The 23456-nt window shown below is 37.2% G+C and overlaps 1 protein-coding gene across 4 annotated transcripts in view; it reads right to left on the bottom strand.

Moving 5' to 3' along the window:
- The window catches only part of LOC110455963 (cGMP-dependent 3',5'-cyclic phosphodiesterase-like), a 152284-nt gene that overhangs the window by 66547 nt on the left and 62281 nt on the right, over positions 1 to 23456 (bottom strand). For all 4 annotated transcript variants that reach the window (XM_021506434.1, XM_021506435.1, XM_021506436.1 and 1 more), the window contains exon 7: positions 6890 to 7013. In XM_021506434.1, coding sequence (XP_021362109.1) covers positions 6890 to 7013 — 124 coding nt within the window. The remainder of the gene's footprint in view (positions 1 to 6889; positions 7014 to 23456) is intronic.

Below are 23456 nucleotides of genomic sequence, written 5' to 3'. Positions count from 1 at the left end.
TATATATATATATATAAATAAACATCAATCCGCCTGAAGAAGCCCTAGAAGGCAGAAAGGCCTAGCGGACGATCTGAAAATTTTGTTTTTATTCTCTCTCTCTCTCTATATATATATATATATATATCAGCTACATAGTACTTATAGATTTGTTGGTACATATATAGGATGTTTACTTACATCAGTTGTATCGTACAAATACCTATGTTTTTATTTTTATTAAACAAGAATTGCACAGGAGTGGATGTGTCGCCTGCTCAGCCCTTTTAGTGAGAAAAGTGTTTTGGCTTGAGTTATCTCATAAACAAGCAAAATTTAATGGCAAAAACGATGAACAGCCTTGCTTTGTGAAGTGTGATATATGCCAAAACGCGGGAAGTTGAAACTCGACAGAAAAAACGGTAATATATGTTGAACATTATTACTTCTAGCATTACCGTACAAAATTTGAAAGGAATTGATTAAAAAAGAAAAAGCTCATGCATTTACAACACAATGCCCTTATTCGGCAATAAAAGGGGCATTTCTCTACCAAAATGCATGTAAACTTCTAAAATGCGAACTCATTCGAGCTATATTAGTATGCAATATGTGTAACAAGTATTAGTTCAATTGACCCAAGGGATCTCAAGTTATCGCACGTAAAACTTGTTTCGGACGACGCAAACTGAAGACCATTTTTGCCTCTAATGTGGGAGAATGTATTTAAAGAGTTTCTTCAAATGAAATATTTCTATATTTGGAAGGACTTGTTGACCTTTAATACTCCTGGCACAATGAGTACCTATATGAGCTGGGATTGTCTAGTACATTGTACTTAAAAGGTGATGATGAGAACCGCCTCCAGGTATTTTATTACATGATGAAACAGAAATGTACATTAAATGTAGCCTAGATGTTGTTGAGGTGAGCAGGTGAGTGAGCGACTGTATCAATTGATAACTATACATGTTGGTAACAGATGTTATTTATTTCTGTACCAACGACTCTCCTGCCCACTACAACAAGCTGGATTGATGTTAATCCACAAATAGTTGTATATATTATAATCATTTGATTGAGCTTTACATGTGTTACAACAGATACCAATATGGATCCTCAGCATTAATAAATGTACATCTCTTTTCCAGTAAAATGCAGTCCTGAACAAACATTGAAAAACACTTCTGTGCTATACATTAAGTAACCTTTCTTATCCAAATTTACTATAATCCAGTATGTAAAAGCCATACTTACAGCTGTATTATACATCATTTCTATGTGAACTGATTACATGTCACTTCAATACCTGTGAATATCTTTAAATAATATTGCAGTCCCAGTATAGTTCATTTTCAACAGGATCCACTATATGTAGCAAATAAGTGTCAGCTTAACTTGCATGCAGATCCTAAAAGCCTAATAATAATTACAGAGGATTATCCAACAGAACAAATAATTGCTATGGAAACATTGTTTACAGAATCATGAAGTGATATGATTTTAACAAATTCAATAAAAGCTCCGTTTAGTATACATACCACAGCGAAAATTTGTTTAACGTTTTTTCTCACATGTCGGAGAAAAATATGATGTTAAGCAGAATGTGCCGTGAACAGATGACATATTTTTCTAATGTGTTTTAGCTGTCACAACTCTGAAGTTACCATATTTAAAAGTCTAAGTGAAGTGGTTTTACAATAAAGATATTTGTACCTAACATGGCTCATCTATTATTTATTTTATTGTAATTCACTGCTGAACACCAGTAATGCCTAAAACACTTCCTGAACATCAGCAGTAAGCTGAACAACAGCAGTAACGCCCAACGATTATTATATGAACAAATAGACCTAGATCGATCTGTAGCTGACTTTGGCTGCTACCCCGATATTTTGCTCCAAATCCATTCGTATAACCTTTATCTTTTTAGTGTTTTGACTATAGTATCATCTTCGTAAATTAAATATTTCAATGACGCTCTCACAATCTGACGACTTAAACATCATTTTCTGTGAGCTGGCAATGATATGAATGAGATATTGAAAAACCAGGTTGAAATGGGTCTAAACTTTGCTTATGATAGTTTTAAACAATTATAATGAATCGATGAAAGGTAATCAGCTTAAGCATATCAACATTCTGAAATTGTTATGAAAAAAGTATGTTCAAATTTCACGGGAATGAATTCTTTGATTTATTGATTACAACCTAGCTGCCTACAGCATGCTTGAAACATGTGAAGAAGTGCCAAACATTCTCGATTCTTAACGAATACCAATAATTCAGTGAAAACTTACACATTACAGGAACTGAACTTTGTGTTTGAAATTCATATATTTGATCATTTTTCACATCTATAGTGGTGTAATGCAAATCAGTATATCAACAACTGTTAATTCCAATAAATAATAATGACATGGCATTTGGTATCCCTTGGATCATTCCAAAAACAAAACACAGTAAATATGTCGCAAATTTCTTGAGACCTGGCTCAGATTTGACTATTTGTGACACTTTTCAAAAATATTCTTTATTGTTTTTTTAAATCAATTCAATAACACATAAATTATTTCAGCATTTTTTTTAACCATTCTATAAGATTATTTTCTGATATAAAATTGTGTATATGATGTAATAATGACCTACGGTGCAATCTAATCAGCTTGGATTAACCCACAACATCTTTTGTATTATAGAAATAGTAAAAACTGAAAATACTAAGACACTTAAACACGGTTAGCAACGGAATGCAGTTTTTCCCTGTTAAAGCAGTGATATAGTGAGAATAAGTTTTTAGAATTTCTCAGTCCTTGAATGACACTTGTGAAATCACTTTTGACAGAACATTTCAATCAAACTAGACTACAATAGAGAATACAAAGGATTTTACTTATATTTGGCTTGCTGTTAGATAGAAATTTGATACCACCTACAATTAACCTTTAAAGAACATTGTGAAATAACAAATGTCATAATGGGTTTTTTTGGCAGTCCCTGTTTTCTTAATCTATCCAGCAGTGCAATGATGGAATGGTCTTGCAGAAGAGAAGTACCAGAAAACTGGTCTCCTTATAAGGAAACAAGGAAGAACACCCTACTTTAGAACTACACAGGTTATATGATCACAACAGTACATATTACCCAAGATATATGTCTTCTCTATAAAAAGCCTGACAAATTTCGTGTTTAATATCATACTTACAAGAAAAGATTACCTATGCCAAGGTATCAGAAGAGCTGTTTATGAGTTAAATCTTGACAAACAAACATCTTCCTTTCGTGAGTACAGCACTTCACAGATTAGTAGGGCTAAATTGATTTTCTGGAGACGGTTGCACAGTTCTGTTACAGTCATATTTTAATTGTTTTCGAGTTTAAGGATGATTTGTATGCAGTTTCTGAAGAAAAGGGGTATTACTAAAAGCCAATTATTACTGCTGCAAAAAATGATGAATTTAGAGAGGGAAAAAAATCCCTCTCTACAAATTGGGTTTTATTGCCAACAAGAACCCAACTTTACCTGTATGCACCTGTATATTTACACAATCACAGAAAATAATTTTATTTAAAGCAATAATGCCAATATTTCCACATTTCAGGCTCAGCATCCTAAAACAAGAGGCCCAAGGGCCTTAGCGGCCACCTGAGTTATATCATAGGTACTGGTAGCTTTATTTTATTGTTTAGATGTGATGTGGAAATCAGCATGTAAACTAAGTGAAATACAATACTTGTCATGTCATCAAAGGATAAGAATTTGAAAATATTGGTAAATGTTCCCTTTGGGGCCCCGCCCTAGCCCCTGGGGATGGGGCAGGAATCCCAATTTTNTACCCCCTCCCCAAGGGAGAACGGATAGCTCGGGGGTCCTGAAATTTACAATTTAAATAAAGCCCCTGATGATTTTCTTTCCATGCAGAGAAAATGAATGTAGTACCTCTGAGTCTGGAAGTGAAAAATTTGGAAATATTTGTTAATTTTCCGTTTGGGGCCCCGCCCTGGCCCCTAGGATTGGGGTAGGAATTTCAATTTTACAGTTTGAAACCATCTCCCTCCAAGAATAATTCTCATCAAGTAAAAATAATTTCCTACAAAAAGTTGTCAAAATAGTACCAAAAGTGTTATTTCCCTAAATAAACTATAGTAAACTTTACCCCCTCCCCAAGGGAGAACAAATAGCTCGGGGGTCCTGAAATTTACAATTTAAGTAAAGCCCCTGATGATCTTTCTTTCCACGTAGAGAAAATCACAATAGTACCTCTGAGTCTGAAGAAGAAGATTTTTGAAATATTAGTTAATTTTCCCTTTGGGGCCCCGCCCTGGCCCCAGGGGTCGGGGTAGGAATCTCAATTTTACAATTTGAAACCATCTACCTCCAAGGATAATTCTCACCAAGTAAAAATAATTTCCTACAGAAAGTTGTCAAAATATACCCAAAAGTGTTATTTCCCTATATAAACTATAGTAAACTTTACCCCCTCCCCAAGGGAGAACGGATAGCTCGGGGGTCCTGAAATTTACAATTTAAGTAAAGCCCCTGATGATCTTTCTTTCCACGTAGAGAAAATGAGTGTAGTACCTCTGAGTCTGAAGAAGAAGATTTTTGAAATATTGGTTAATTTTCCCTTTGGGGCCCCGCCCTGGCCCCAGGGGTTGGGGTAGGAATCCCAATTTTACAATTTTGAAGCCTCATCTACCAAGGATGATTCTGACCAAGTTTGAAAAAAATCCATCCACTGGTTCTTGAGAAGAAGTTGAAAATGTAAAAGTTTACGTAGACGCACGACGGACGACGGACGACGACGGACGGAAAGCGATTAGAATAGGTCACTTGAGCAAAGCTCAGGTGACCTAAAAAACACCATTGTTTTACATTACATTTGGCTCCCATGTCCAATAAGACCCAAAGATGCTTCATTGCAAAATTAGTTTGAGATTTACATTAAGTGCATATAGTAATTAGGGTATAGAAAACTTACTCATTTCTATGTTTCTGTAATGGGACAGAGTCCCCTGGGGTTGGGCCAAACCCAAGAGTTAATCCTGGAGCCATGATTGTGTTCGTCTCTTCATACCCAGGAAGCACACAATATTGTTATAGTACTGCTAGTCTACATGACATAGCCAAGTATTATGACTCTAGAACAAATGGCTCTTGAGATTTAATGTTGTAAAAAATATTTAACATATTTGAACCCTGTGACCTTGAAAGGTCAAGGTTATTCACATGAGGACACTTACTTTTCCCTATATCCCAAGGAACTTTAGGAAAAGGATTTTACCCACTAAGGCCCACATTGAAATTTGACCCTAGCCAGCTCTGAACCTCAAACTTTGACAATAACACCATATTTTAGAAAAAGAAATGCACTGCTAGTATTACACATAACATACCCATGCAAGTATCATTTCTACAGACCGGAAAATGTTGTTCATTTTTTTTTAACATATGCAACCTGTTACCTTGAAACTTAAGGTCAAAGTCATTCATATGAGGACTGTTTGTACAAATTCATCCCAGGTACCCAATTGCCAAATATCTGAATAACAAGAAGTCATTTGAACAAAAACCGTTGATGGATGATGGAAGACAGCTGCCATAACATACCATATACGGTCAGAGGCACATGGTACCACTGAGGCAGGCAAGCTCTTACTGCAGCTAATATATTATTGCACTAGTTCTTACAGTCAAACAAAGTCACAGAGGATTACTACATTAATTTAACAAGAAACTTGAATGATGTATTTCTTGCCTTCGATACTTACATTGATAAAATGTGAAAGTGTGACATTTCAACTAGTTTCAGAATATTTTGCCATTACTTAGGAATAGTCTTTAATATGAAGATATTTTGAAATATCATTTCCGGGAAGAATTTGACTTTGCGCCATCTCATCTGTTAAACATTGTATTATGAAAGTTTGAAAAAAAACGAATCTTAAACGATTTAGTTTGTTTTTTTCCAGAAATTTTAGATGTACTGCAGTATTTAAATGAATATTTTTTCTACAAAATGTTGATTCTATTTGAGATTTATAAATTTGGGGTGCATTAACAAACCTGTTTAAATGCTCTAAACAGACATGTATTGCACAGTATCACAGTAATCTATGAAACAAATAATGCATTGTTCTTTATATCAGCCATATAATATGAAATGCACCGATCATAATCACAGGGCTCGACGATTCTCTGATATTGAGTGCTTTTCTTAAAATCTAAATCTATGAAAACAGCCCCTGATGCACACAACACAGATTGGAAGGGTCTTAATAACATAACAACAACCCACAATAACAAGGCGCTGACCTTGTTAGTAAATTATTTAGTCTAGATCTGAAACTGTGTGCTTACAGTTTTGGCACATTCGATGAGGGTACAAAATAACAGCACCAGACATGTCAGATGATGGTATGAATATCACCATCAGCCAGGCACCACATTGTATTGGATGTGTCTGAATGTCTGGCAAGTTTGGTGGGAATTGCTATGGAAACAGAATGACATTGAACCCAGATTCTTGGGTCACGTATGACTGCTGTTGTAACTTGTATTACAGTAAAGTCATTGAGATCTCAAATATGAACAAACAAAGCATTCACAATGAACAGTAAAAAGGATGATGTGTCACTCACTACACCCTTCATTGACACATAACAAGGCTTCAGAATTAACGAGTGAGCTAAAACAGCCTGAGCAAGTAGAATAATGGTATTGGAAAATGTTATGTTGTTTGAATAACATAATTAAGACAATATTATGTTGGAAAGCAACAGGCATAAGGTGATAAATTCCGGGCCTAAATTGATTGTGAAGAGTCAATTTGTAAACAGTGGTGTTCTTGAAATCAATACCAGTGCGGAAACAAGTCAAATTGGCTTGTATATATCTATATATACTCACCGCATAGTTTGACGATGGCCTCCTTGTCGGATGTCGTTGTGGAGGATGTCGGAGGGGAGGTCTCACGATACTGGTCCCCTGTTGACCCATCACACTTGCACATGTTCCTGTAGCAGGCTACAATCTGAGACAAACAGGAATGCATGATTTCTGGAGTTAAAATCTAATGAACACTTTTCAAGAATAGCACAGTGACATTTGGGTAATTGGTTCCTTGTCACTGGGTATTAGACTTTGTCTGATATAGCTCCTGCCCAACACTGCTACACTTTGTCAGTGAAAGCACTATTTCACCAACATCAATTTACCCTTTGGGAAAATTTCCACAATTAATCACATTTTGCAATCTTCCTCACAGACTAATGAACTAAACAGGCTGGGTGTGCAGTTTGGTTTCATCGACATTCAATAGATTTCCAAACTTTTAAAATATTGTAAAGCAAACAATTGTCTGATTTTCCTGCTGTTTTAATCCATTGATTTCCATTTAGTTATAGAAGAAAAAACCAATTTGCCTTGAACAAATCTTGGTCAATAACAAATGCTTGGAGGTGTCTTAGCTATTTCAGCATGATCATTGTTGTAGGAAGGTCAGCACTATGACAATGTAAAGCTTAGTATTGTACAGTCATCTGTCCCCACAACCCGTACAACTGTCCAGACAGATCACACAACTTGCTTATCAATAACACAATGAGGTCCACTCAGAAACAATAACATGTGGGTAAAGCTAATGTAGCCTACACAAATGACTTGGCTTTGGACGACACACGACTGTCTTCACACACATTTTCAGGCCTGATATGTTCTCAATTTGTGTAACGAGCTGCCGATGACGTTAGTGCCGATGACGTTAGTACCAGGGACGTTCATTTCTGGTTGACTGTGACTGAATTAATAATAAGAAATAGTTTAGCTATCCCTGATGTTAACATCACTATTTCCTATTAAGCTGTGAGATCAATATGTTGCCATTGAATCGTATAACAATTGAAACGTTATTGAGATATCATCTCTATATATGCAATGTATGGCAGCACTCTCCGTACACTTGACTCTATTGTGTGCTGTGATGATGGTTTCATTGCTAGTTCTCAGCAAAGACTAACTTTATCGTGGTTATAGAAATCAGTGAGTAAGACTGATTCTAGATTGCCTATCTACTTCCATCATAAAAGGATGCTGCACAAATATGTAAAGTATCCCTTCTGCCCTTAAGTAGAACACAGTCCTAGAAATCACAGATGTTGCCAGACTTTTTCCCCCTGTAGGTGAATTCAAAATAAAACAAACGCTTGTAACACATGTAGCTGGCTGTGGTTCACTGTAAAATCCAATATAAACTAAAATATCAATGCCTTCAACAGCTCCTCCGTCATAAATACATGTACTATAGGAATTAATTAAGTTTGCAAGCAACAATTCCTGGAGCCAGACGTTATCATTGCAATTCCTGTCCAAAGGAAAACCTCAACACAGAGCGCAGAGCAGTAACAGTCCTGACAACACTCTTACTCCATTGATCTGTTTTGTACTGGGAACACTGTGTAGTCGAGCAGGGCTGAGCCAGGCCAAGCCAGCCTACAGATACATAGGCTATATAGTTTCCAGTGATCTTTGAGCTATTGTACCAATGTTTGTCAGAGTACAACTTCTTCAGTGTTGTGTGCGCGTGTGCTTGGACTGTCAAAGCATGTAAAGGATGGGATACCTCAGCGATACCAATGTTGTGATGCCATTTGGCAGCTCATCTTTGAGGCTGCTGCCTGCCCAATATAGTTTTATAGACATACAAGTAAGAGAGAACAATTGATGAGCGTGTCACATATGTAATGCTGTAGATAACACATGTCATCTACATCATCCCATTCTTGACAGATATTTTATCATCTCCTTTTTTCGATTTTTCACACAATCGGAAACATCTTGAACATTTCTGCAAATCTTTCATGAATAGCAATAAATATGAATATCTTCGCTTGGAACGCATCAACTCCTCAATATTATCTACAAGACCGCACCTACGTAAATGTTATAGGCTGATCAGATGAGCCATCATAATCTGGACTAAACAAGACAAGGAGAAAATAATTTCAACTTATCAATCACACTATTAACTAGCCAAATCCAACTTTTCAAAAATCCAGCTGATTGGGTTCTGCACAATATATCAGCATCCATGAACGGTGCTTCCAGAACTATATCAAAATGAACAAAAGATCATAACTCCGTATATTTTAGGCAAAAGACTCAATTTTGTTACAAGACAATCTCCCATCTGAAGAGGTTTTTGCATACAAAATTTGGCAATTGTAGTTGGCAGAGCATATGAAATATATGCCCTTGACAAAGAAATGCACAGTAAGAAGGGCTATAACTCTGTATATATATTGGGGTACAAGAACTGGTTTCATTATGTGACACATATGAGATATATGCCCTTGGCAAAGAAACGCACAGTAAAGAAGGGCCATAACTCTGTATATATATTGGGGTACTGACCTGATTTTATTATGTGACACATATATGAGATAAATGCACTTGACAACGTAATGCACAGTAAAGAAGGGCTATAACTCTGTATATATATTGGGTTACAAGAACTGGTTTCATTATCTGACACAAGATGTATGCCCTGGACAAAGTAACAAACAGATTGACTGATGGACATATTACAAACTTGCATTACTTCTGGAAATACCGGTAAGGGACTAATAAATACATCGTTCTCTATTTGGTCAGTTGTAGAGTTATCCCAATGTTATAAAAGTGATATATAATTCATAGCATTAATATGCCATAATACACCATATAAGCATGATCGCTTTGTGAGCCAGTTTGCAGCGTTATCATGGCATTGATTAAATGTCACTATTACCATGTGTTGACAAACAACCATTCCTATGAACTCAATAGAAAAACTATTTTTCAGTTGTATGTTATTTCATAGGAACACTTGGACATAAAAGTGGCCAGCATATCGCTGTACACCGCAGATACTTCTTCAAAAAGCTTTCTCTGTCAACGTCAGAAACAAAAAATCAATAGGGATACACACAGCTAAACCAAGAAGGCCTTGTTTGAAGGGAATTTTCTATTTTGATCATCAGAATTTCTTGACTTCAATATGCATCAAGATCCTGATATCTCCAACACAGGGGCAACACGTGTCTGACCAATTTACGCAAGATACAATATATATCCTTTAACATCACGTATCAATAAAGATCCCTTTTTGTTTCCTATGGAACATCCTTTTTTCCTGATTTGCATGAAATGTTTAATAATCTCAGTATGATGTAATGCAAACAAAGTGTTATTGAAACTGTTAACCAAACAAGAGGCAAAGAGGGCCTGTATTGCTCACCTGGATATTTAAGCAAGCATGGCCAATACATGTACCGTATTTTACAGGCAATAAGCCCCCTCCCCACTTTGGTAAATGTCCTGGGAACAGGGTGGGTGCCTGCCATTAAGCCCCCCCCACCCCCCGTGCTTTAAAAAAGGACGTTTTGAATATAACCAATTGTTGGACTCCTATCTTTTTGCAGGTGAAAAAACGTGAAGTCGTTTGGAGAGAAAAAAAACGAAAGTTAAAAAAAACATTTACTTGTGTCTGTGTTGTTTCTTTAAAATTTGCATCAACAGGTAGATTTAGGTCGTGTAACACCTTTCAAATTTTACAATACTGATAAAAACAACGCAATTATAAAATGACAATTGGTTAATTAGATCACAGGTACGGTTCAATTGTAACAACAACTTGTGATCACTGATAAGACACTTGTGGTTATAGACACAAGAAACCCCACACTGAATTCACAATAGCGTAGCTGTGACACGTTGAGGAGATTCTGACATGTTGAGTTCCAAGCCGTATTCAATCTAGTTTATGATTAAATCATTGATAAAAAAATTGAAGAAATAAATTGACCCAAAACGTATCAATGTCAATGTCCATATCGGGCTCACCTGCAGACGACATGTGCGCCTTGGTCCGCCGATATTTTCCTGTTTGCGTAGGGCACAAAGCCGTTCATTGGGAAGTTACATATTATGTTACACCGAAGTATTTCCACATCAACCGTGTCAAACCCTTCAAAACCTTTATCATTATCGTAGGTGACGCTGGAGAATAAATGTTTACCATCATATTCATCGCTTCAATCTACACGTCCCCCATTTTTATGACTTTTTTTTTTCAATTTGAAATTCTCTCGCACACCTTTGGTCACTACTAGGGTACACTGCGGGGAATATCGAAAGTAATGACAAAACAACCAATCAGAAGCCTTCTTCTATACACGTTCAGGTTTGGTATAGCAACAACCCGACTTCACACTTCCTGGCTACCGATCAAAACCTACAGACCGAGGAAACCGCATATGCCATGCGTAGCACTGACAACCTGACTTTTCAAAACAGCATATGCTGTGCGTAGCAGCTTAAGGGTTAACAAACATGAAATTTTATTTGTGTCTTCTGATTATTTGTACAATTACATGAACTTTTTATGTTGAAATATTTACTGGACACTCAACAGTAGAGGCAAGATAAAATCCAAGATGGCGGACCATGTTGAAATTATGTGAACAGGGGGGTTGCTCGCAATTAAGCCCCCCCCCCCCCCCCCCCCCCCCCCTTTTTTTCCTCTTTTTTTTTTTGGGGGGGGGGGGGGGGGGGGGGGGGGGGTCTTTTTGCTGGTAAAATATGGTACATAAAAAGTGGTATTATAAACATTTCTTGGCTTCAGAACTTAAGTCTCTCTGGTCCGAAGGAGGCTTCAGAGTAAATCTACTACAGATCCATATACATGGGTACATATAGGGCTGGATCTCAATAATTACCATGGAATGTTCAGAAAATAATAATCTAGGATGAGGCCAGATTCTGGAGTTAGGGCGAGGCCAGATTCTGAAGTTAGGGTGAGGCCAGATTCTGGAGTTAGGGTGAGACCAGATTCTGGAGTTAGGATGGATGATGCCAGATTCTGGAGTTAGGGTAAGGCCAGATTGTGGAGTTAGGGTGAGGCCAGATTCTGGAGTTAGGGTGAGGCCAGATTCTGAAGTTAGGGTGAGGCCAGATTCTGGGGTTAGGGGGAGGCCAGATTCTGGAGTTAGGGTGAGACCAGATTCTGGAGTTAGGATGTATGATGCCAGATTCTGGAGTTAGGGGAAGGCCAGATTGTGGAGTTAGGGTGAGGCCAGATTTTGGAGTTAGGGTGAGGCCAGATTCTGAAGTTAGGGTGAGGCCAGATTCTGGAGTAAGGGTGCAGGCCAGATTCTGGAGTTAGGGTGAGGCTAGTCCGAATTATTCTAACGTTTTATCAACTTCTGTTCATATAGGTCTGTCGTCGATTAACGTCAGAACTCCGGCCCTCTATAATATGCGGGAAATAAGCGACCCAAACCAGGGTCGCTCTTCAAACTGATATTTATGAAACAAATTGTCACTTTCACACACATGTCGCACATGTCTCGGAACATCTATTCTTTATGCACAAGATGAACATACATAACATGCCTCAAACAACCAATACAATCACTAAAAACATATTTTTTCAAACTTACTCCGTTTTACTTTACGTTTTTGATAGCCCTGCCTTTTAATGCCATGTGACTAAAGTCTTGTCATAACTTTGGGAAATACCTTCGGTAACTCGAAATCTCGTCAAGTCATGTGACATGGCTCATGCCCTAATTTCCATTAAAAACATGGGTTGGTATAGAAAACGTTGGAAAATCCTGTTCGTAATGATACCACCTAGTGCATAAAAAACAGATCTTTTGATCCATGTGCCACATGTGTGTGAAAGTGACGATTTGTTTCTATAATATCAGTTTGAAGATCGAGCCTAATGCGGGTCGCTTATTTCCCACATATTATAAAGGGCCGGAGTTCTGACATTAATCAACGACAGACCGATATGAACAAAAGTCGATAAAACGTCAGAATAATTCGACTAGGGTGAGGCCAGATTCTGGAGTTACTCTTTGAAGCATGTTTGTGTTCTTTACACCAAAATTATATATTTGATAGCTGTATGATGGAGATCTCGACCATTATCAAGTGATGTCCAAGGACTAAGAAAAATGTTCACACTCCTGGTATTGACAATGTATCTGAATTTTGATAAGGCTCTCAACCTTATTATATGGTTACATAAAAAGAATTGTTTCAAATTTTTGGACCCAGTGACCCTGAAAGCAAGTCAAGATCATTTATACAAAGATATTTCATAAGACTACATCTCAGGTACCTACTGGCAAATTATCAGGACCATGAGAGGGTCTTATGGGACTTTAGAAGAATATTCTTACAGCTTTTTACCCATTATCTTTTTTCAAGTACTTTAATGTACATCGTTTTTAAGGAAAAGGTCAACTTAAAGCAGTGGTTGGGATCAAATATCACACACAAGTATCACAATTCTAAACCTTTTAATTCTTATGAAAACATTGCTGGAAGATTTTAACATATTTGACCTATGTGACCTTGAAAGTAGGTCAATGTCAATATAGGAAAACTACTTGCAAAATATCAGAAACCTCCTTCTTCCAGTTTTCAAAACAAAGTTATTCATAGAACAATGTTGTACAGATGGATGGAAATTAGCTTGTGAACCTGCATGATACAATAAGAGTCACTGGAAAATTGACAATACATCAGGTTAAACCTTATCACACATAAAAGAATGTCAAATGAATCTTTTATCAGTGATGCCACATGAACCCTCACTTAACAGTCTGAACACTCTGTATTCTTCCATCAATCAAAAATATGCAGATCTATGCAAATATTAATTCCCTATCTCTATTGTAAATCTTGTTAAATATATATCTCCACAATTTGTGGGAAGAGTCTGAAAGACTCAAAATAACAATACGAATAATAAAATAAACAAAGTCCACTATTATCATTATCCCTATTATAAAGACTGTCATATGTTAATCCTCATTGATCCCAAAGAATATCATGCGAACAATAAGTCTTGTGAGTCATTACCAAAAAGACAAGAATCTCGTATGAGCTATTCTTACAGATTACCAGAAGGCTGCTACCTTGAACTCACTGTTTTCAGACATCTGAGAAATCTGTTCCTAATTGATCTCTAGAGAATCCCCTATGACTACTTGTAAGTGCATTACACATTATTTCCTCAGTATAAAACAGGGCCTCAACAATAGCCATGGTGTGTGAACTAGTCACTCAGCCAAATGTATAAAGATATGTAGATAACATACAACAGCTCAGTGAGGTGTGTGAACTAGTCACTCAGCCAAATGTATAAAGATATGTAACATACAGCAGCTCAGTGTGGTGTGTGAACTAGTCACTCAGCCAATTGTATAAAGATATGTAACATACAACAGCTCAGTGAGGTGTGTGATCTAGTCACTCAGCCAAATGTATAAAGATATGTAACATACAGCAGCTCAGTGAGGTGTGTGAACTAGTCACTCAGCCAAATGTATAAGGATATGTAACATTCAACAGCTCAGTAAGGTGTGTGAACTAGTCACTCAGCCAAATGTATAAAGATATGTAACATACAACAGCTCAGTGAGGTGTGTGAACTAGTCACTCAGCCAAATGTATAAAGATAGGTAACATACAACAGCTCAGTGAGGTGTGTGAACTAGTCACTCAACCAAATGTATAAAGATAGGTAACATACAACAGCTCAGTGAGGTGTGTGAACTAGTCACTCAGCCAAATGTATAAAGATAGGTAACATACAACAGCTCAGTGAGGTGTGTGAACTAGTCACTCAACCAAATGTATAAAGATAGGTAACATACAACAGCTCAGTGAGGTGTGTGAACTAGTCACTCAGCCAAATGTATAAAGATAGGTAACATACAACAGCTCAGTGAGGTGTGTGAACTAGTCACTCAACCAAATGTATAAAGATAGGTAACATACAACAGCTCAGTGAGGTGTGTGAACTAGTCACTCAGCCAAATGTATAAAGATAGGTAACATACAACAGCTCAGTGAGGTGTGTGAACTAGTCACTCAACCAAATGTATAAAGATAGGTAACATACAACAGCTCAGTGAGGTGTGTGAACTAGTCACTCAGCCAAATGTATAAAGATAGGTAACATACAACAGCTCAGTGAGGTGTGTGAACTAGTCACTCAACCAAATGTATAAAGATAGGTAACATACAACAGCTCAGTGAGGTGTGTGAACTAGTCACTCAGCCAAATGTATAAAGATAGGTAACATACAACAGCTCAGTGAGGTGTGTGAACTAGTCACTCAACCAAATGTATAAAGATAGGTAACATACAACAGCTCAGTGAGGTGTGTGAACTAGTCACTCAGCCAAATGTATAAAGATAGGTAACATACAACAGCTCAGTGAGGTGTGTGAACTAGTCACTCAACCAAATGTATAAAGATAGGTAACATACAACAGCTCAGTGAGGTGTGTGAACTAGTCACTCAGCCAAATGTATAAAGATAGGTAACATACAACAGCTCAGTGAGGTGTGTGAACTAGTCACTCAACCAAATGTATAAAGATAGGTAACATACAACAGCTCAGTGAGGTGTGTGAACTAGTCACTCAGCCAAATGTATAAAGATAGGTAACATACAACAGCTCAGTGAGGTGTGTGAACTAGTCACTCAACCAAATGTATAAAGATAGGTAACATACAACAGCTCAGTGAGGTGTGTGAACTAGTCACTCAACCAAATGTATAAAGATAGGTAACATACAACAGCTCAGTGAGGTGTGTGAACTAGTCACTCAACCAAATGTATAAAGATAGGTAACATACAACAGCTCAGTGAGGTGTGTGAACTAGTCACTCAACCAAATGTATAAAGATAGGTAACATACAACAGCTCAGTGAGGTGTGTGAACTAGTCACTCAACCAAATGTATAAAGATAGGTAACATACAACAGCTCAGTGAGGTGTGTGAACTAGTCACTCAACCAAATGTATAAAGATAGGTAACATACAACAGCTCAGTGAGGTGTGTGAACTAGTCACTCAACCAAATGTATAAAGATAGGTAACATACAACAGCTCAGTGAGGTGTGTGAACTAGTCACTCAGCCAAATGTATAAAGATAGGTAACATACAACAGCTCAGTGAGGTGTGTGAACTAGTCACTCAACCAAATGTATAAAGATAGGTAACATACAACAGCTCAGTGAGGTGTGTGAACTAGTCACTCAGCCAAATGTATAAAGATAGGTAACATACAACAGCTCAGTGAGGTGTGTGAACTAGTCACTCAACCAAATGTATAAAGATAGGTAACATACAACAGCTCAGTGAGGTGTGTGAACTAGTCACTCAGCCAAATGTATAAAGATAGGTAACATACAACAGCTCAGTGAGGTGTGTGAACTAGTCACTCAACCAAATGTATAAAGATAGGTAACATACAACAGCTCAGTGAGGTGTGTGAACTAGTCACTCAGCCAAATGTATAAAGATAGGTAACATACAACAGCTCAGTGAGGTGTGTGAACTAGTCACTCAACCAAATGTATAAAGATAGGTAACATACAACAGCTCAGTGAGGTGTGTGAACTAGTCACTCAGCCAAATGTATAAAGATAGGTAACATACAACAGCTCAGTGAGGTGTGTGAACTAGTCACTCAACCAAATGTATAAAGATAGGTAACATACAACAGCTCAGTGAGGTGTGTGAACTAGTCACTCAGCCAAATGTATAAAGATAGGTAACATACAACAGCTCAGTGAGGTGTGTGAACTAGTCACTCAACCAAATGTATAAAGATATGTAACATACAACAGCTCAGTGAGGTGTGTGAACTAGTCACTCAGCCAAATGTATAAGGATATGTAGATAACATACAACAGCTCAGTGAGGTGTGTGAACTAGTCACTCAGCCAAATGTATAAGGATATGTAGATAGCATACAACAGCTCAGTAACAACATTCCACATTGTTCTTTATGGGCAAGCTGATTTGTCCTCATTGATTAACCCGCCCTATCAGTCTCCACAAAGCCCTGGTCCCTTTGGGTACGTTTGGTCTTCCGTGTTACACGAGTAATGGATCGTGGTAATTAAAACAACAATTACGCACCTGCTTTTGGACCATCAACTGAAGTCTCTTCAAGACTGTTAGTGCCTCTCAGCTTCTTCACTGCTTATAATAACTGTTCAAGTATTACTGATCATCAAATTTCTTAAAATGTGATTTCAAAATGACGTCTGGCTAAATGTAATGAACTTTTCAAATTATATTCATCTCAATGACAACTTTTTTTTATCCAGATGATATGTTAGTGTATATTATATGATTGAGACTTTTGTATTTACCTACATACAGTGACTATTTGTATATTAGCTAGATTAAGTGACAAGTTGACATTGATCCTCTGAAAAGCTGATATGATCATACTGGCAATTTGGTATTCATTGGACTGACACAGTGGTATTGATTTGATTGACAACTTGTTATTGATCTGATTGTCAACTTTCTAATGATGTTGCAGATAACCTGGAATGCATTTAATGAATAACTTGATATTCATTGGACTGAAAACTTGGTAACTATCTTAATGACACCGTGGTATTCACATGACATACAACCTGGCATTAGATATGACATACTTCCTGGTATTGATTTGATAAACAAATTGATGTTTTTTTGACTGAAAACTTGATATTTATCTAATTGAAATATTTCTATTGATCAAACTGACCTGGTTTATATTGACTGACATTGACTTGGTAAAGATCTGATTGACAACTTTCTTTTGATCTTACAGACCTGGTTACTATTGACAGACAACTAGCGGTTGCTCTTAGAAGACAATTTGATATTAAACTGACTGATAACTTGGTGTTTATCTGTCAAAAATGATAACTTGGTGTTTATCTGTCAAAAATGATAACTTGGAAACAGTTAATTGACAGCCAACTTGTGACAAAGTTTATTTGACATGTCATAGATGAAATAGGTTTCCATAGAGGTGGTAATAATTACCTGAATGTTAATATGTATATGTAAAATTTTCAATTAATTCTTGCCAACCCAACATGCATCAGTTGATAACGAGTCTTTGACATCAGGGATATATTTCTTTTATGCCAACGTATTTTTAATTATAGCTCTGAGATTAAGTCATGAATATGATATGATGAATTGTGGATGTAAGCAAATAGCTCTGGTGGGATGCTGTTCACCGTGATATCTTTGATCTCATCCACAGCATGTCCCTACAATCAATGGCGTGACTAACTCAAGGTCAATATACCATTACCATATAATTCAGATATTTCTATTTGTGGTATTAAAATGTCTCCTGCTCTGACAGCCAATCAGCATCAATGAACTAGCAGTGACCTCATTAAACATTTGTGGTAACACTCTGATTTTCAAATGCAAGTATCACTATTATACATCTTATTACGAAGTTTGGTTAAAATCCATTCATGATTTATCAGTTTACTGTGAAGAATCGGCCTATATGAACGTTTTACAACCCTATTAAATATTTGTGAAATAACGTTCATCTTCAGTCTCAGCATGAAAACATCCATTATATGCCAGTATTGATTGAATCTGATCAAAATCTGATCATATAAGTCAAGTTAAAAGCCATAGGTTAGACCATTTATTTTCAGCTCGGATCAGTTAAAGCCACAGGTAGACCCAGAGTGTAGTTTGTGTCCCTTAGTTTCCTTCTGTGATCAGATTTCAGCTTGATGCAGCAGAAACAAGTTCTTTCCTTCACTGTTTGTGTACACCAAAAGAGAATGTCACAAGTCTGTTCCATTGAAAATGCAAAAAAGGTCAAAGAATGTTTATCCCTAAATATCATTAACAACTAAGTGGAATATGTGCCTATATATGTCTTAAAAAGGCAGAAAAGAGATTTCATTGACTGCAGACAGTTATGCCCCTTGTGCTATAGATGTCTGTGTAAAGGAGGGATGAGTAATACCAGATGGATTGGCTGCTCTAGTTTAATCAGCTGTATAAATGGGTTTTGAACTCGTGAACCCCTCAAACTTTGATGAACCGAGCAGTCTGTCTCACCAAAGGGCGCTGACGTACCTCATCGACCCGGTCTTTCACACTGCTGTGAACGTGAACTTCGACCCAACCTAGATGCAGCTCCTTTTACTGATTAACTTTAACACTTACCTCAATACTTCAATTTGACAGGAAACAAAGCATTACCACTGACACACAGAGGATGCATTCAGCTCTAAGTTATTTTATAAATCATAATGCTGATACCCCTCACTGAACTTTATATGGTCAATTGTTATATTTTATACTGTAAAATAAATCATGTCACTGCCTATAGTAAATTGTAAAGCCAATAATCAGAACAGTGTAAGTGACAGTGGGTCTGTATTTTGCAGGCTGGAATTGTATCAATCATTCATTGATTAGCTGTCAGGGACCAACATGGGGACTCGAGCCAGAACAAGAGATAACCGCCCTCTCACCATGTTAATGCCTATAATAGCCCTAGTAAGTGAGGAATTTGTTCAAATATCCTGTTCTGTATCATCCCTACACCTGACATGATGGGAACATATTAATTATTCACGCTGCCCAGTATAAATGGCTCTGTGCTGGTGATAAATCAGGCTCCATGTGCCCTGTTCCATTGATATAACTATAAAGACAATACATAGATGTAACATAAGTATATGGGTGGTATGTCCTGTGTCATAGACAAAGCTATCCTTAAAATATTTAACCCTTGGTTCAGGGATGTTTCATGCTAAATTAGGTCAAAATCCCTTCACCTAAGAAGTAGCCTTTTAAACATCAATTCCTAATTCCTACTATATATTGGGACTCAAAATCCTCTGTTCCCAGTGGGGAACATCCTTCTTTCAGGAATATTTAATTCCTTTGGTCCTGGGAATGTTCTGTGTCAATTTTCAGTTGAAATAACTTCAACCATACATAAGGAGAAATCTTTTTAAGTTACCACAATTCCCTATTTGGGCCCTACTCACACCCTTTATCTTATGTAACATTTAATTCCACTGACCCATGGATGCTTCATGAAAAGTATGGGTCAAAATTATGACAGACCAACAGATGAGATATCCTGCATTCTTCAGGCCAGGTAAGTTTATAATAATTAAGCAAGCCAAGATCAACACTGCCAAAAACTGATGAAAGATGTTACTCTCAAATCCACTTTCATTGAGTTAACTTCCACCACAAACAGATTTTTTGTAAACTGCCTATGCAAGCCATTGAGGTTGATGTCAGTATTTCATCAACAAATTACAAATCACAACCAACATTATAATTGTTTTAATTGTATCCATGTACAATATCATTGTAAAAACATCCATCAGAAAGTGCTGAAGCTTAAGCCTGGTATTAGTTTAATGGGGACTGAAGTCTCAGCTTTAACCTTAGGAATTGAGCTTGATATTGACTTCTATGAATCAGAAAGATCAATGTGATATGTCATCACCAGTAACATGGTGGAAAGACCACCACAGGGACATTACCAGACACACCCTGGTCACAGAAATCTGTCGAGTCAGCAACAACAAGCAACTCTCACAAGTCACAGTAAAAACACCATGAAAACATTGCTTGCATGTTATCTGTATAAGGAGAATAACACACCAGGAAAATATCATTCAGTAAAAAAATTATCAGGAATCATTTCATGAAAATATTAAAATTGTTCAAATAATATGAAATCTACACTGCAATCAAGACGGAATACATAAATTTAAAACTGAAATGTACTTTTTGTGATCTAGAGTTGGTTTCAGATTGAAAGCTTTGAGATTGGGATTTTAATGATGTAACAGCGAGCCTTGGGCTCTAATGAGGCTTTTATTTCATGCTCTGATAACATTAGCTTTGAAACTTTTAACAAATCCTTATGTGAATGTTAAAGTATCTTCTTTTACCAATCAATACATTGCAGTCAAGCCTATTCAGTGCATACTTGAAGTCAATGCCAACTGTTTCATAATTTACCAAGATACATATAGTTTTCTCTAAGTCCTATGAAATTCGCTGCCAATCCTATTAAAGATATGAATGAAAATGATCTGGTAAATTGTTTATATCACAATACGGCATGTCATCATTTCATATAATGATAGTGGCAACTCATAACGGTCATTATATGCTGCAAAATAACTGTTCTAATTATAGAAAAAAATACACCATTGCATAAACAAGGACCCATGGGCATTTTAATTGTCACTCATTCACCCCTGAAATTTCATAATAAACTATTCCAACCATTGAATTGGAAGAGTTCATATATGTCTTCAGGGGTGAATGAGTTAAAGCTCAACTGGTATTTATTTTATATTACTGGAAATTTGCGCATATAGTGTGCACTTTTTTAGGTAAATATTGTCATGTCATAAAGGGGGTGCGCACTATACGCAGGAACAAGTCATTCTTGGGTTATCGTTCTCGAGTTTCTGGTCCGCCATATTGGATTACCTCCCTTCAAATAGTTTTATTTGGAGTCGTCGGTCATATATGATAAGATTGAAGATTAAAAAACAACAAATAATGAAATTCTTTGGCGACACAATTTTTACCTTCTCTAAAATGATTAAAATCGGTAATCTGTGGTCATGACTGCTGATTAGGCGACAAACACTAGCTGGGCACAGGTACCATTTTTACAGGTAAGTTGACCGGAGGGCATATAACCACCGTCTGATCCTGGACATTAGGCTAGGTAGGATCGCCATGCTTCAGCGAAAATTATTGACACGTCTCAACACCACAGTAATTACAAATTACAATGCAGTAATTTAAGCTAATACTCTATCACGAGGTTATCGATGACGTCAACATGAAAGTGGGCCAGGAAAAAACATGCACACTAGGCTTAGCGATTTGGTAAAACAAGAGGCCCAATGGGCCTGCATCGCTCACCTGGTATTAATCTCACACTTGTAATCGTAAAAGTGGACTAAAAGTAACAGCTACGGGCAGAATATCAGTGTTTGATTCATAAGAACCTATCAAAAGATTTAAACATATGACGCCTGTGACCTTGAATGTCGAACAAGGACATTAGGTTGAAATACAGGCCCAATATCAGTACCCTGGGCCTTTTGGTTATTGAGAAGAGCTTGTTTGAAGATTTTAAGACATTTGACCCCTGTCACCTTGAAAGTTGGTCAAGGTCATTCATTTGAACAAACTTGGTAGTCCTTCATCCCAGCATGCTACAGGCCCAATATCAGAACCCTGGGCCTTTTGGTTATTGAGAAGAAGTTGTTTGAAGATTTTAAGACATCTGACCCCAGTGACCTTGAAACTGGGTCAAGGTCATTCATTTGAAAACACTTGGTAGCCCTTCATCCCATCATGCTACAGGCCCAATACCAGTACATTGGGCCATTTGGTTATTGAGAAGAAGTCATTTGAAGATTTTAACATATTTGACCCCTGTGACCTTGAAAGTGGGTCAAGGTCATTCATTTGAACAAACTTGATAGTCCTTCATCCCAGCATGCTACAGGCCTATGACATTTGACCCCAGTGACCTTGAAAGTGGATCAAGGTCATTCATTTGAACAAACTAGGTAGCACTTCATCCCAGCATGCTACAGGCCCAATATAAGTACTCTGGGCTTTTTGGTTATTGAGAAGAAGTTGTTTGAAGATTTTAATATATTTGACCCCTGTGGCCTTGGAAGTGGGTCAAGGTCATTTATTTGAACAAACTTGGTAGCCCTTGATTCCAGTATGCTACTGGCCAAATATCATCATCCTAGGCCTTTTGGTTACTGAGAAGAAGTTGTTTAAAGTAAAAAGTTAACGCCAGACAGACGGACAGACGGACGACGGACGCCGCACCATGGCATAAGCTCACTTGCCCTTCGGGCAGGTGAGCTAAAAACCAGAACTAACATGGAACGGAGCCTTTAATTAAAACAAATATAAGTTGATCGGCAATTCTCTGGCATCGGAATTGGCTACACTTCCTTCGTTTGGTTTCTGCAGGATTCGTCCATCATCCACTCGTTCCAAGCGGTACGGAGGGAGGCTTGTTGACTCCAATCAATCAATCGTTAATTAATCGGCGTTATAAACACCAAGCTAACTTTGACGCTACTTTTCCTGTTTGATACCGTTTATTTTTAGGATTTTTATTTTCAATAAAAAAAAAAAAATCTGACCCCAAAAACGTACCTGTGCACTATACCCGAGTGCGCACTATACCCGCAATTTTACGGTATGTCAAATATGGTACATATATCAAAATATCAAATATCAAAGTAAATACAAGCTGGAAGCAGGCAGGAATTTTGTAACAAATCCTATGAATATTCCTAGATAACACTTTTCATCCTAAATATATGTAGGTCAATGGTTTTAAGTAGATTTATTTCCATTTGTAAACTTCGTAACAGAACCAGATTTCTAGTAGTACTACTAGATCAGCTCCAGTAGTACTCGGCTCCAGACAACCTATTACTTCATCTACAGTGAAATGAAGAGAAGGTTACTGTATATATACGGGGAAAAAATCTACAGTAGATCTAGAATTCTCTAGTGATTGCCTGCAGTGTACGTGACAGGGAGC

Source organism: Mizuhopecten yessoensis, unplaced genomic scaffold (genome assembly GCF_002113885.1).
Source record: "Mizuhopecten yessoensis strain PY_sf001 unplaced genomic scaffold, ASM211388v2 scaffold8447, whole genome shotgun sequence".
NCBI classification, from domain to species: domain Eukaryota; kingdom Metazoa; phylum Mollusca; class Bivalvia; order Pectinida; family Pectinidae; genus Mizuhopecten; species Mizuhopecten yessoensis.
Note: the sequence above shows the minus strand (reverse complement) of the source record. Positions and strands in the feature narration are given on the sequence as shown.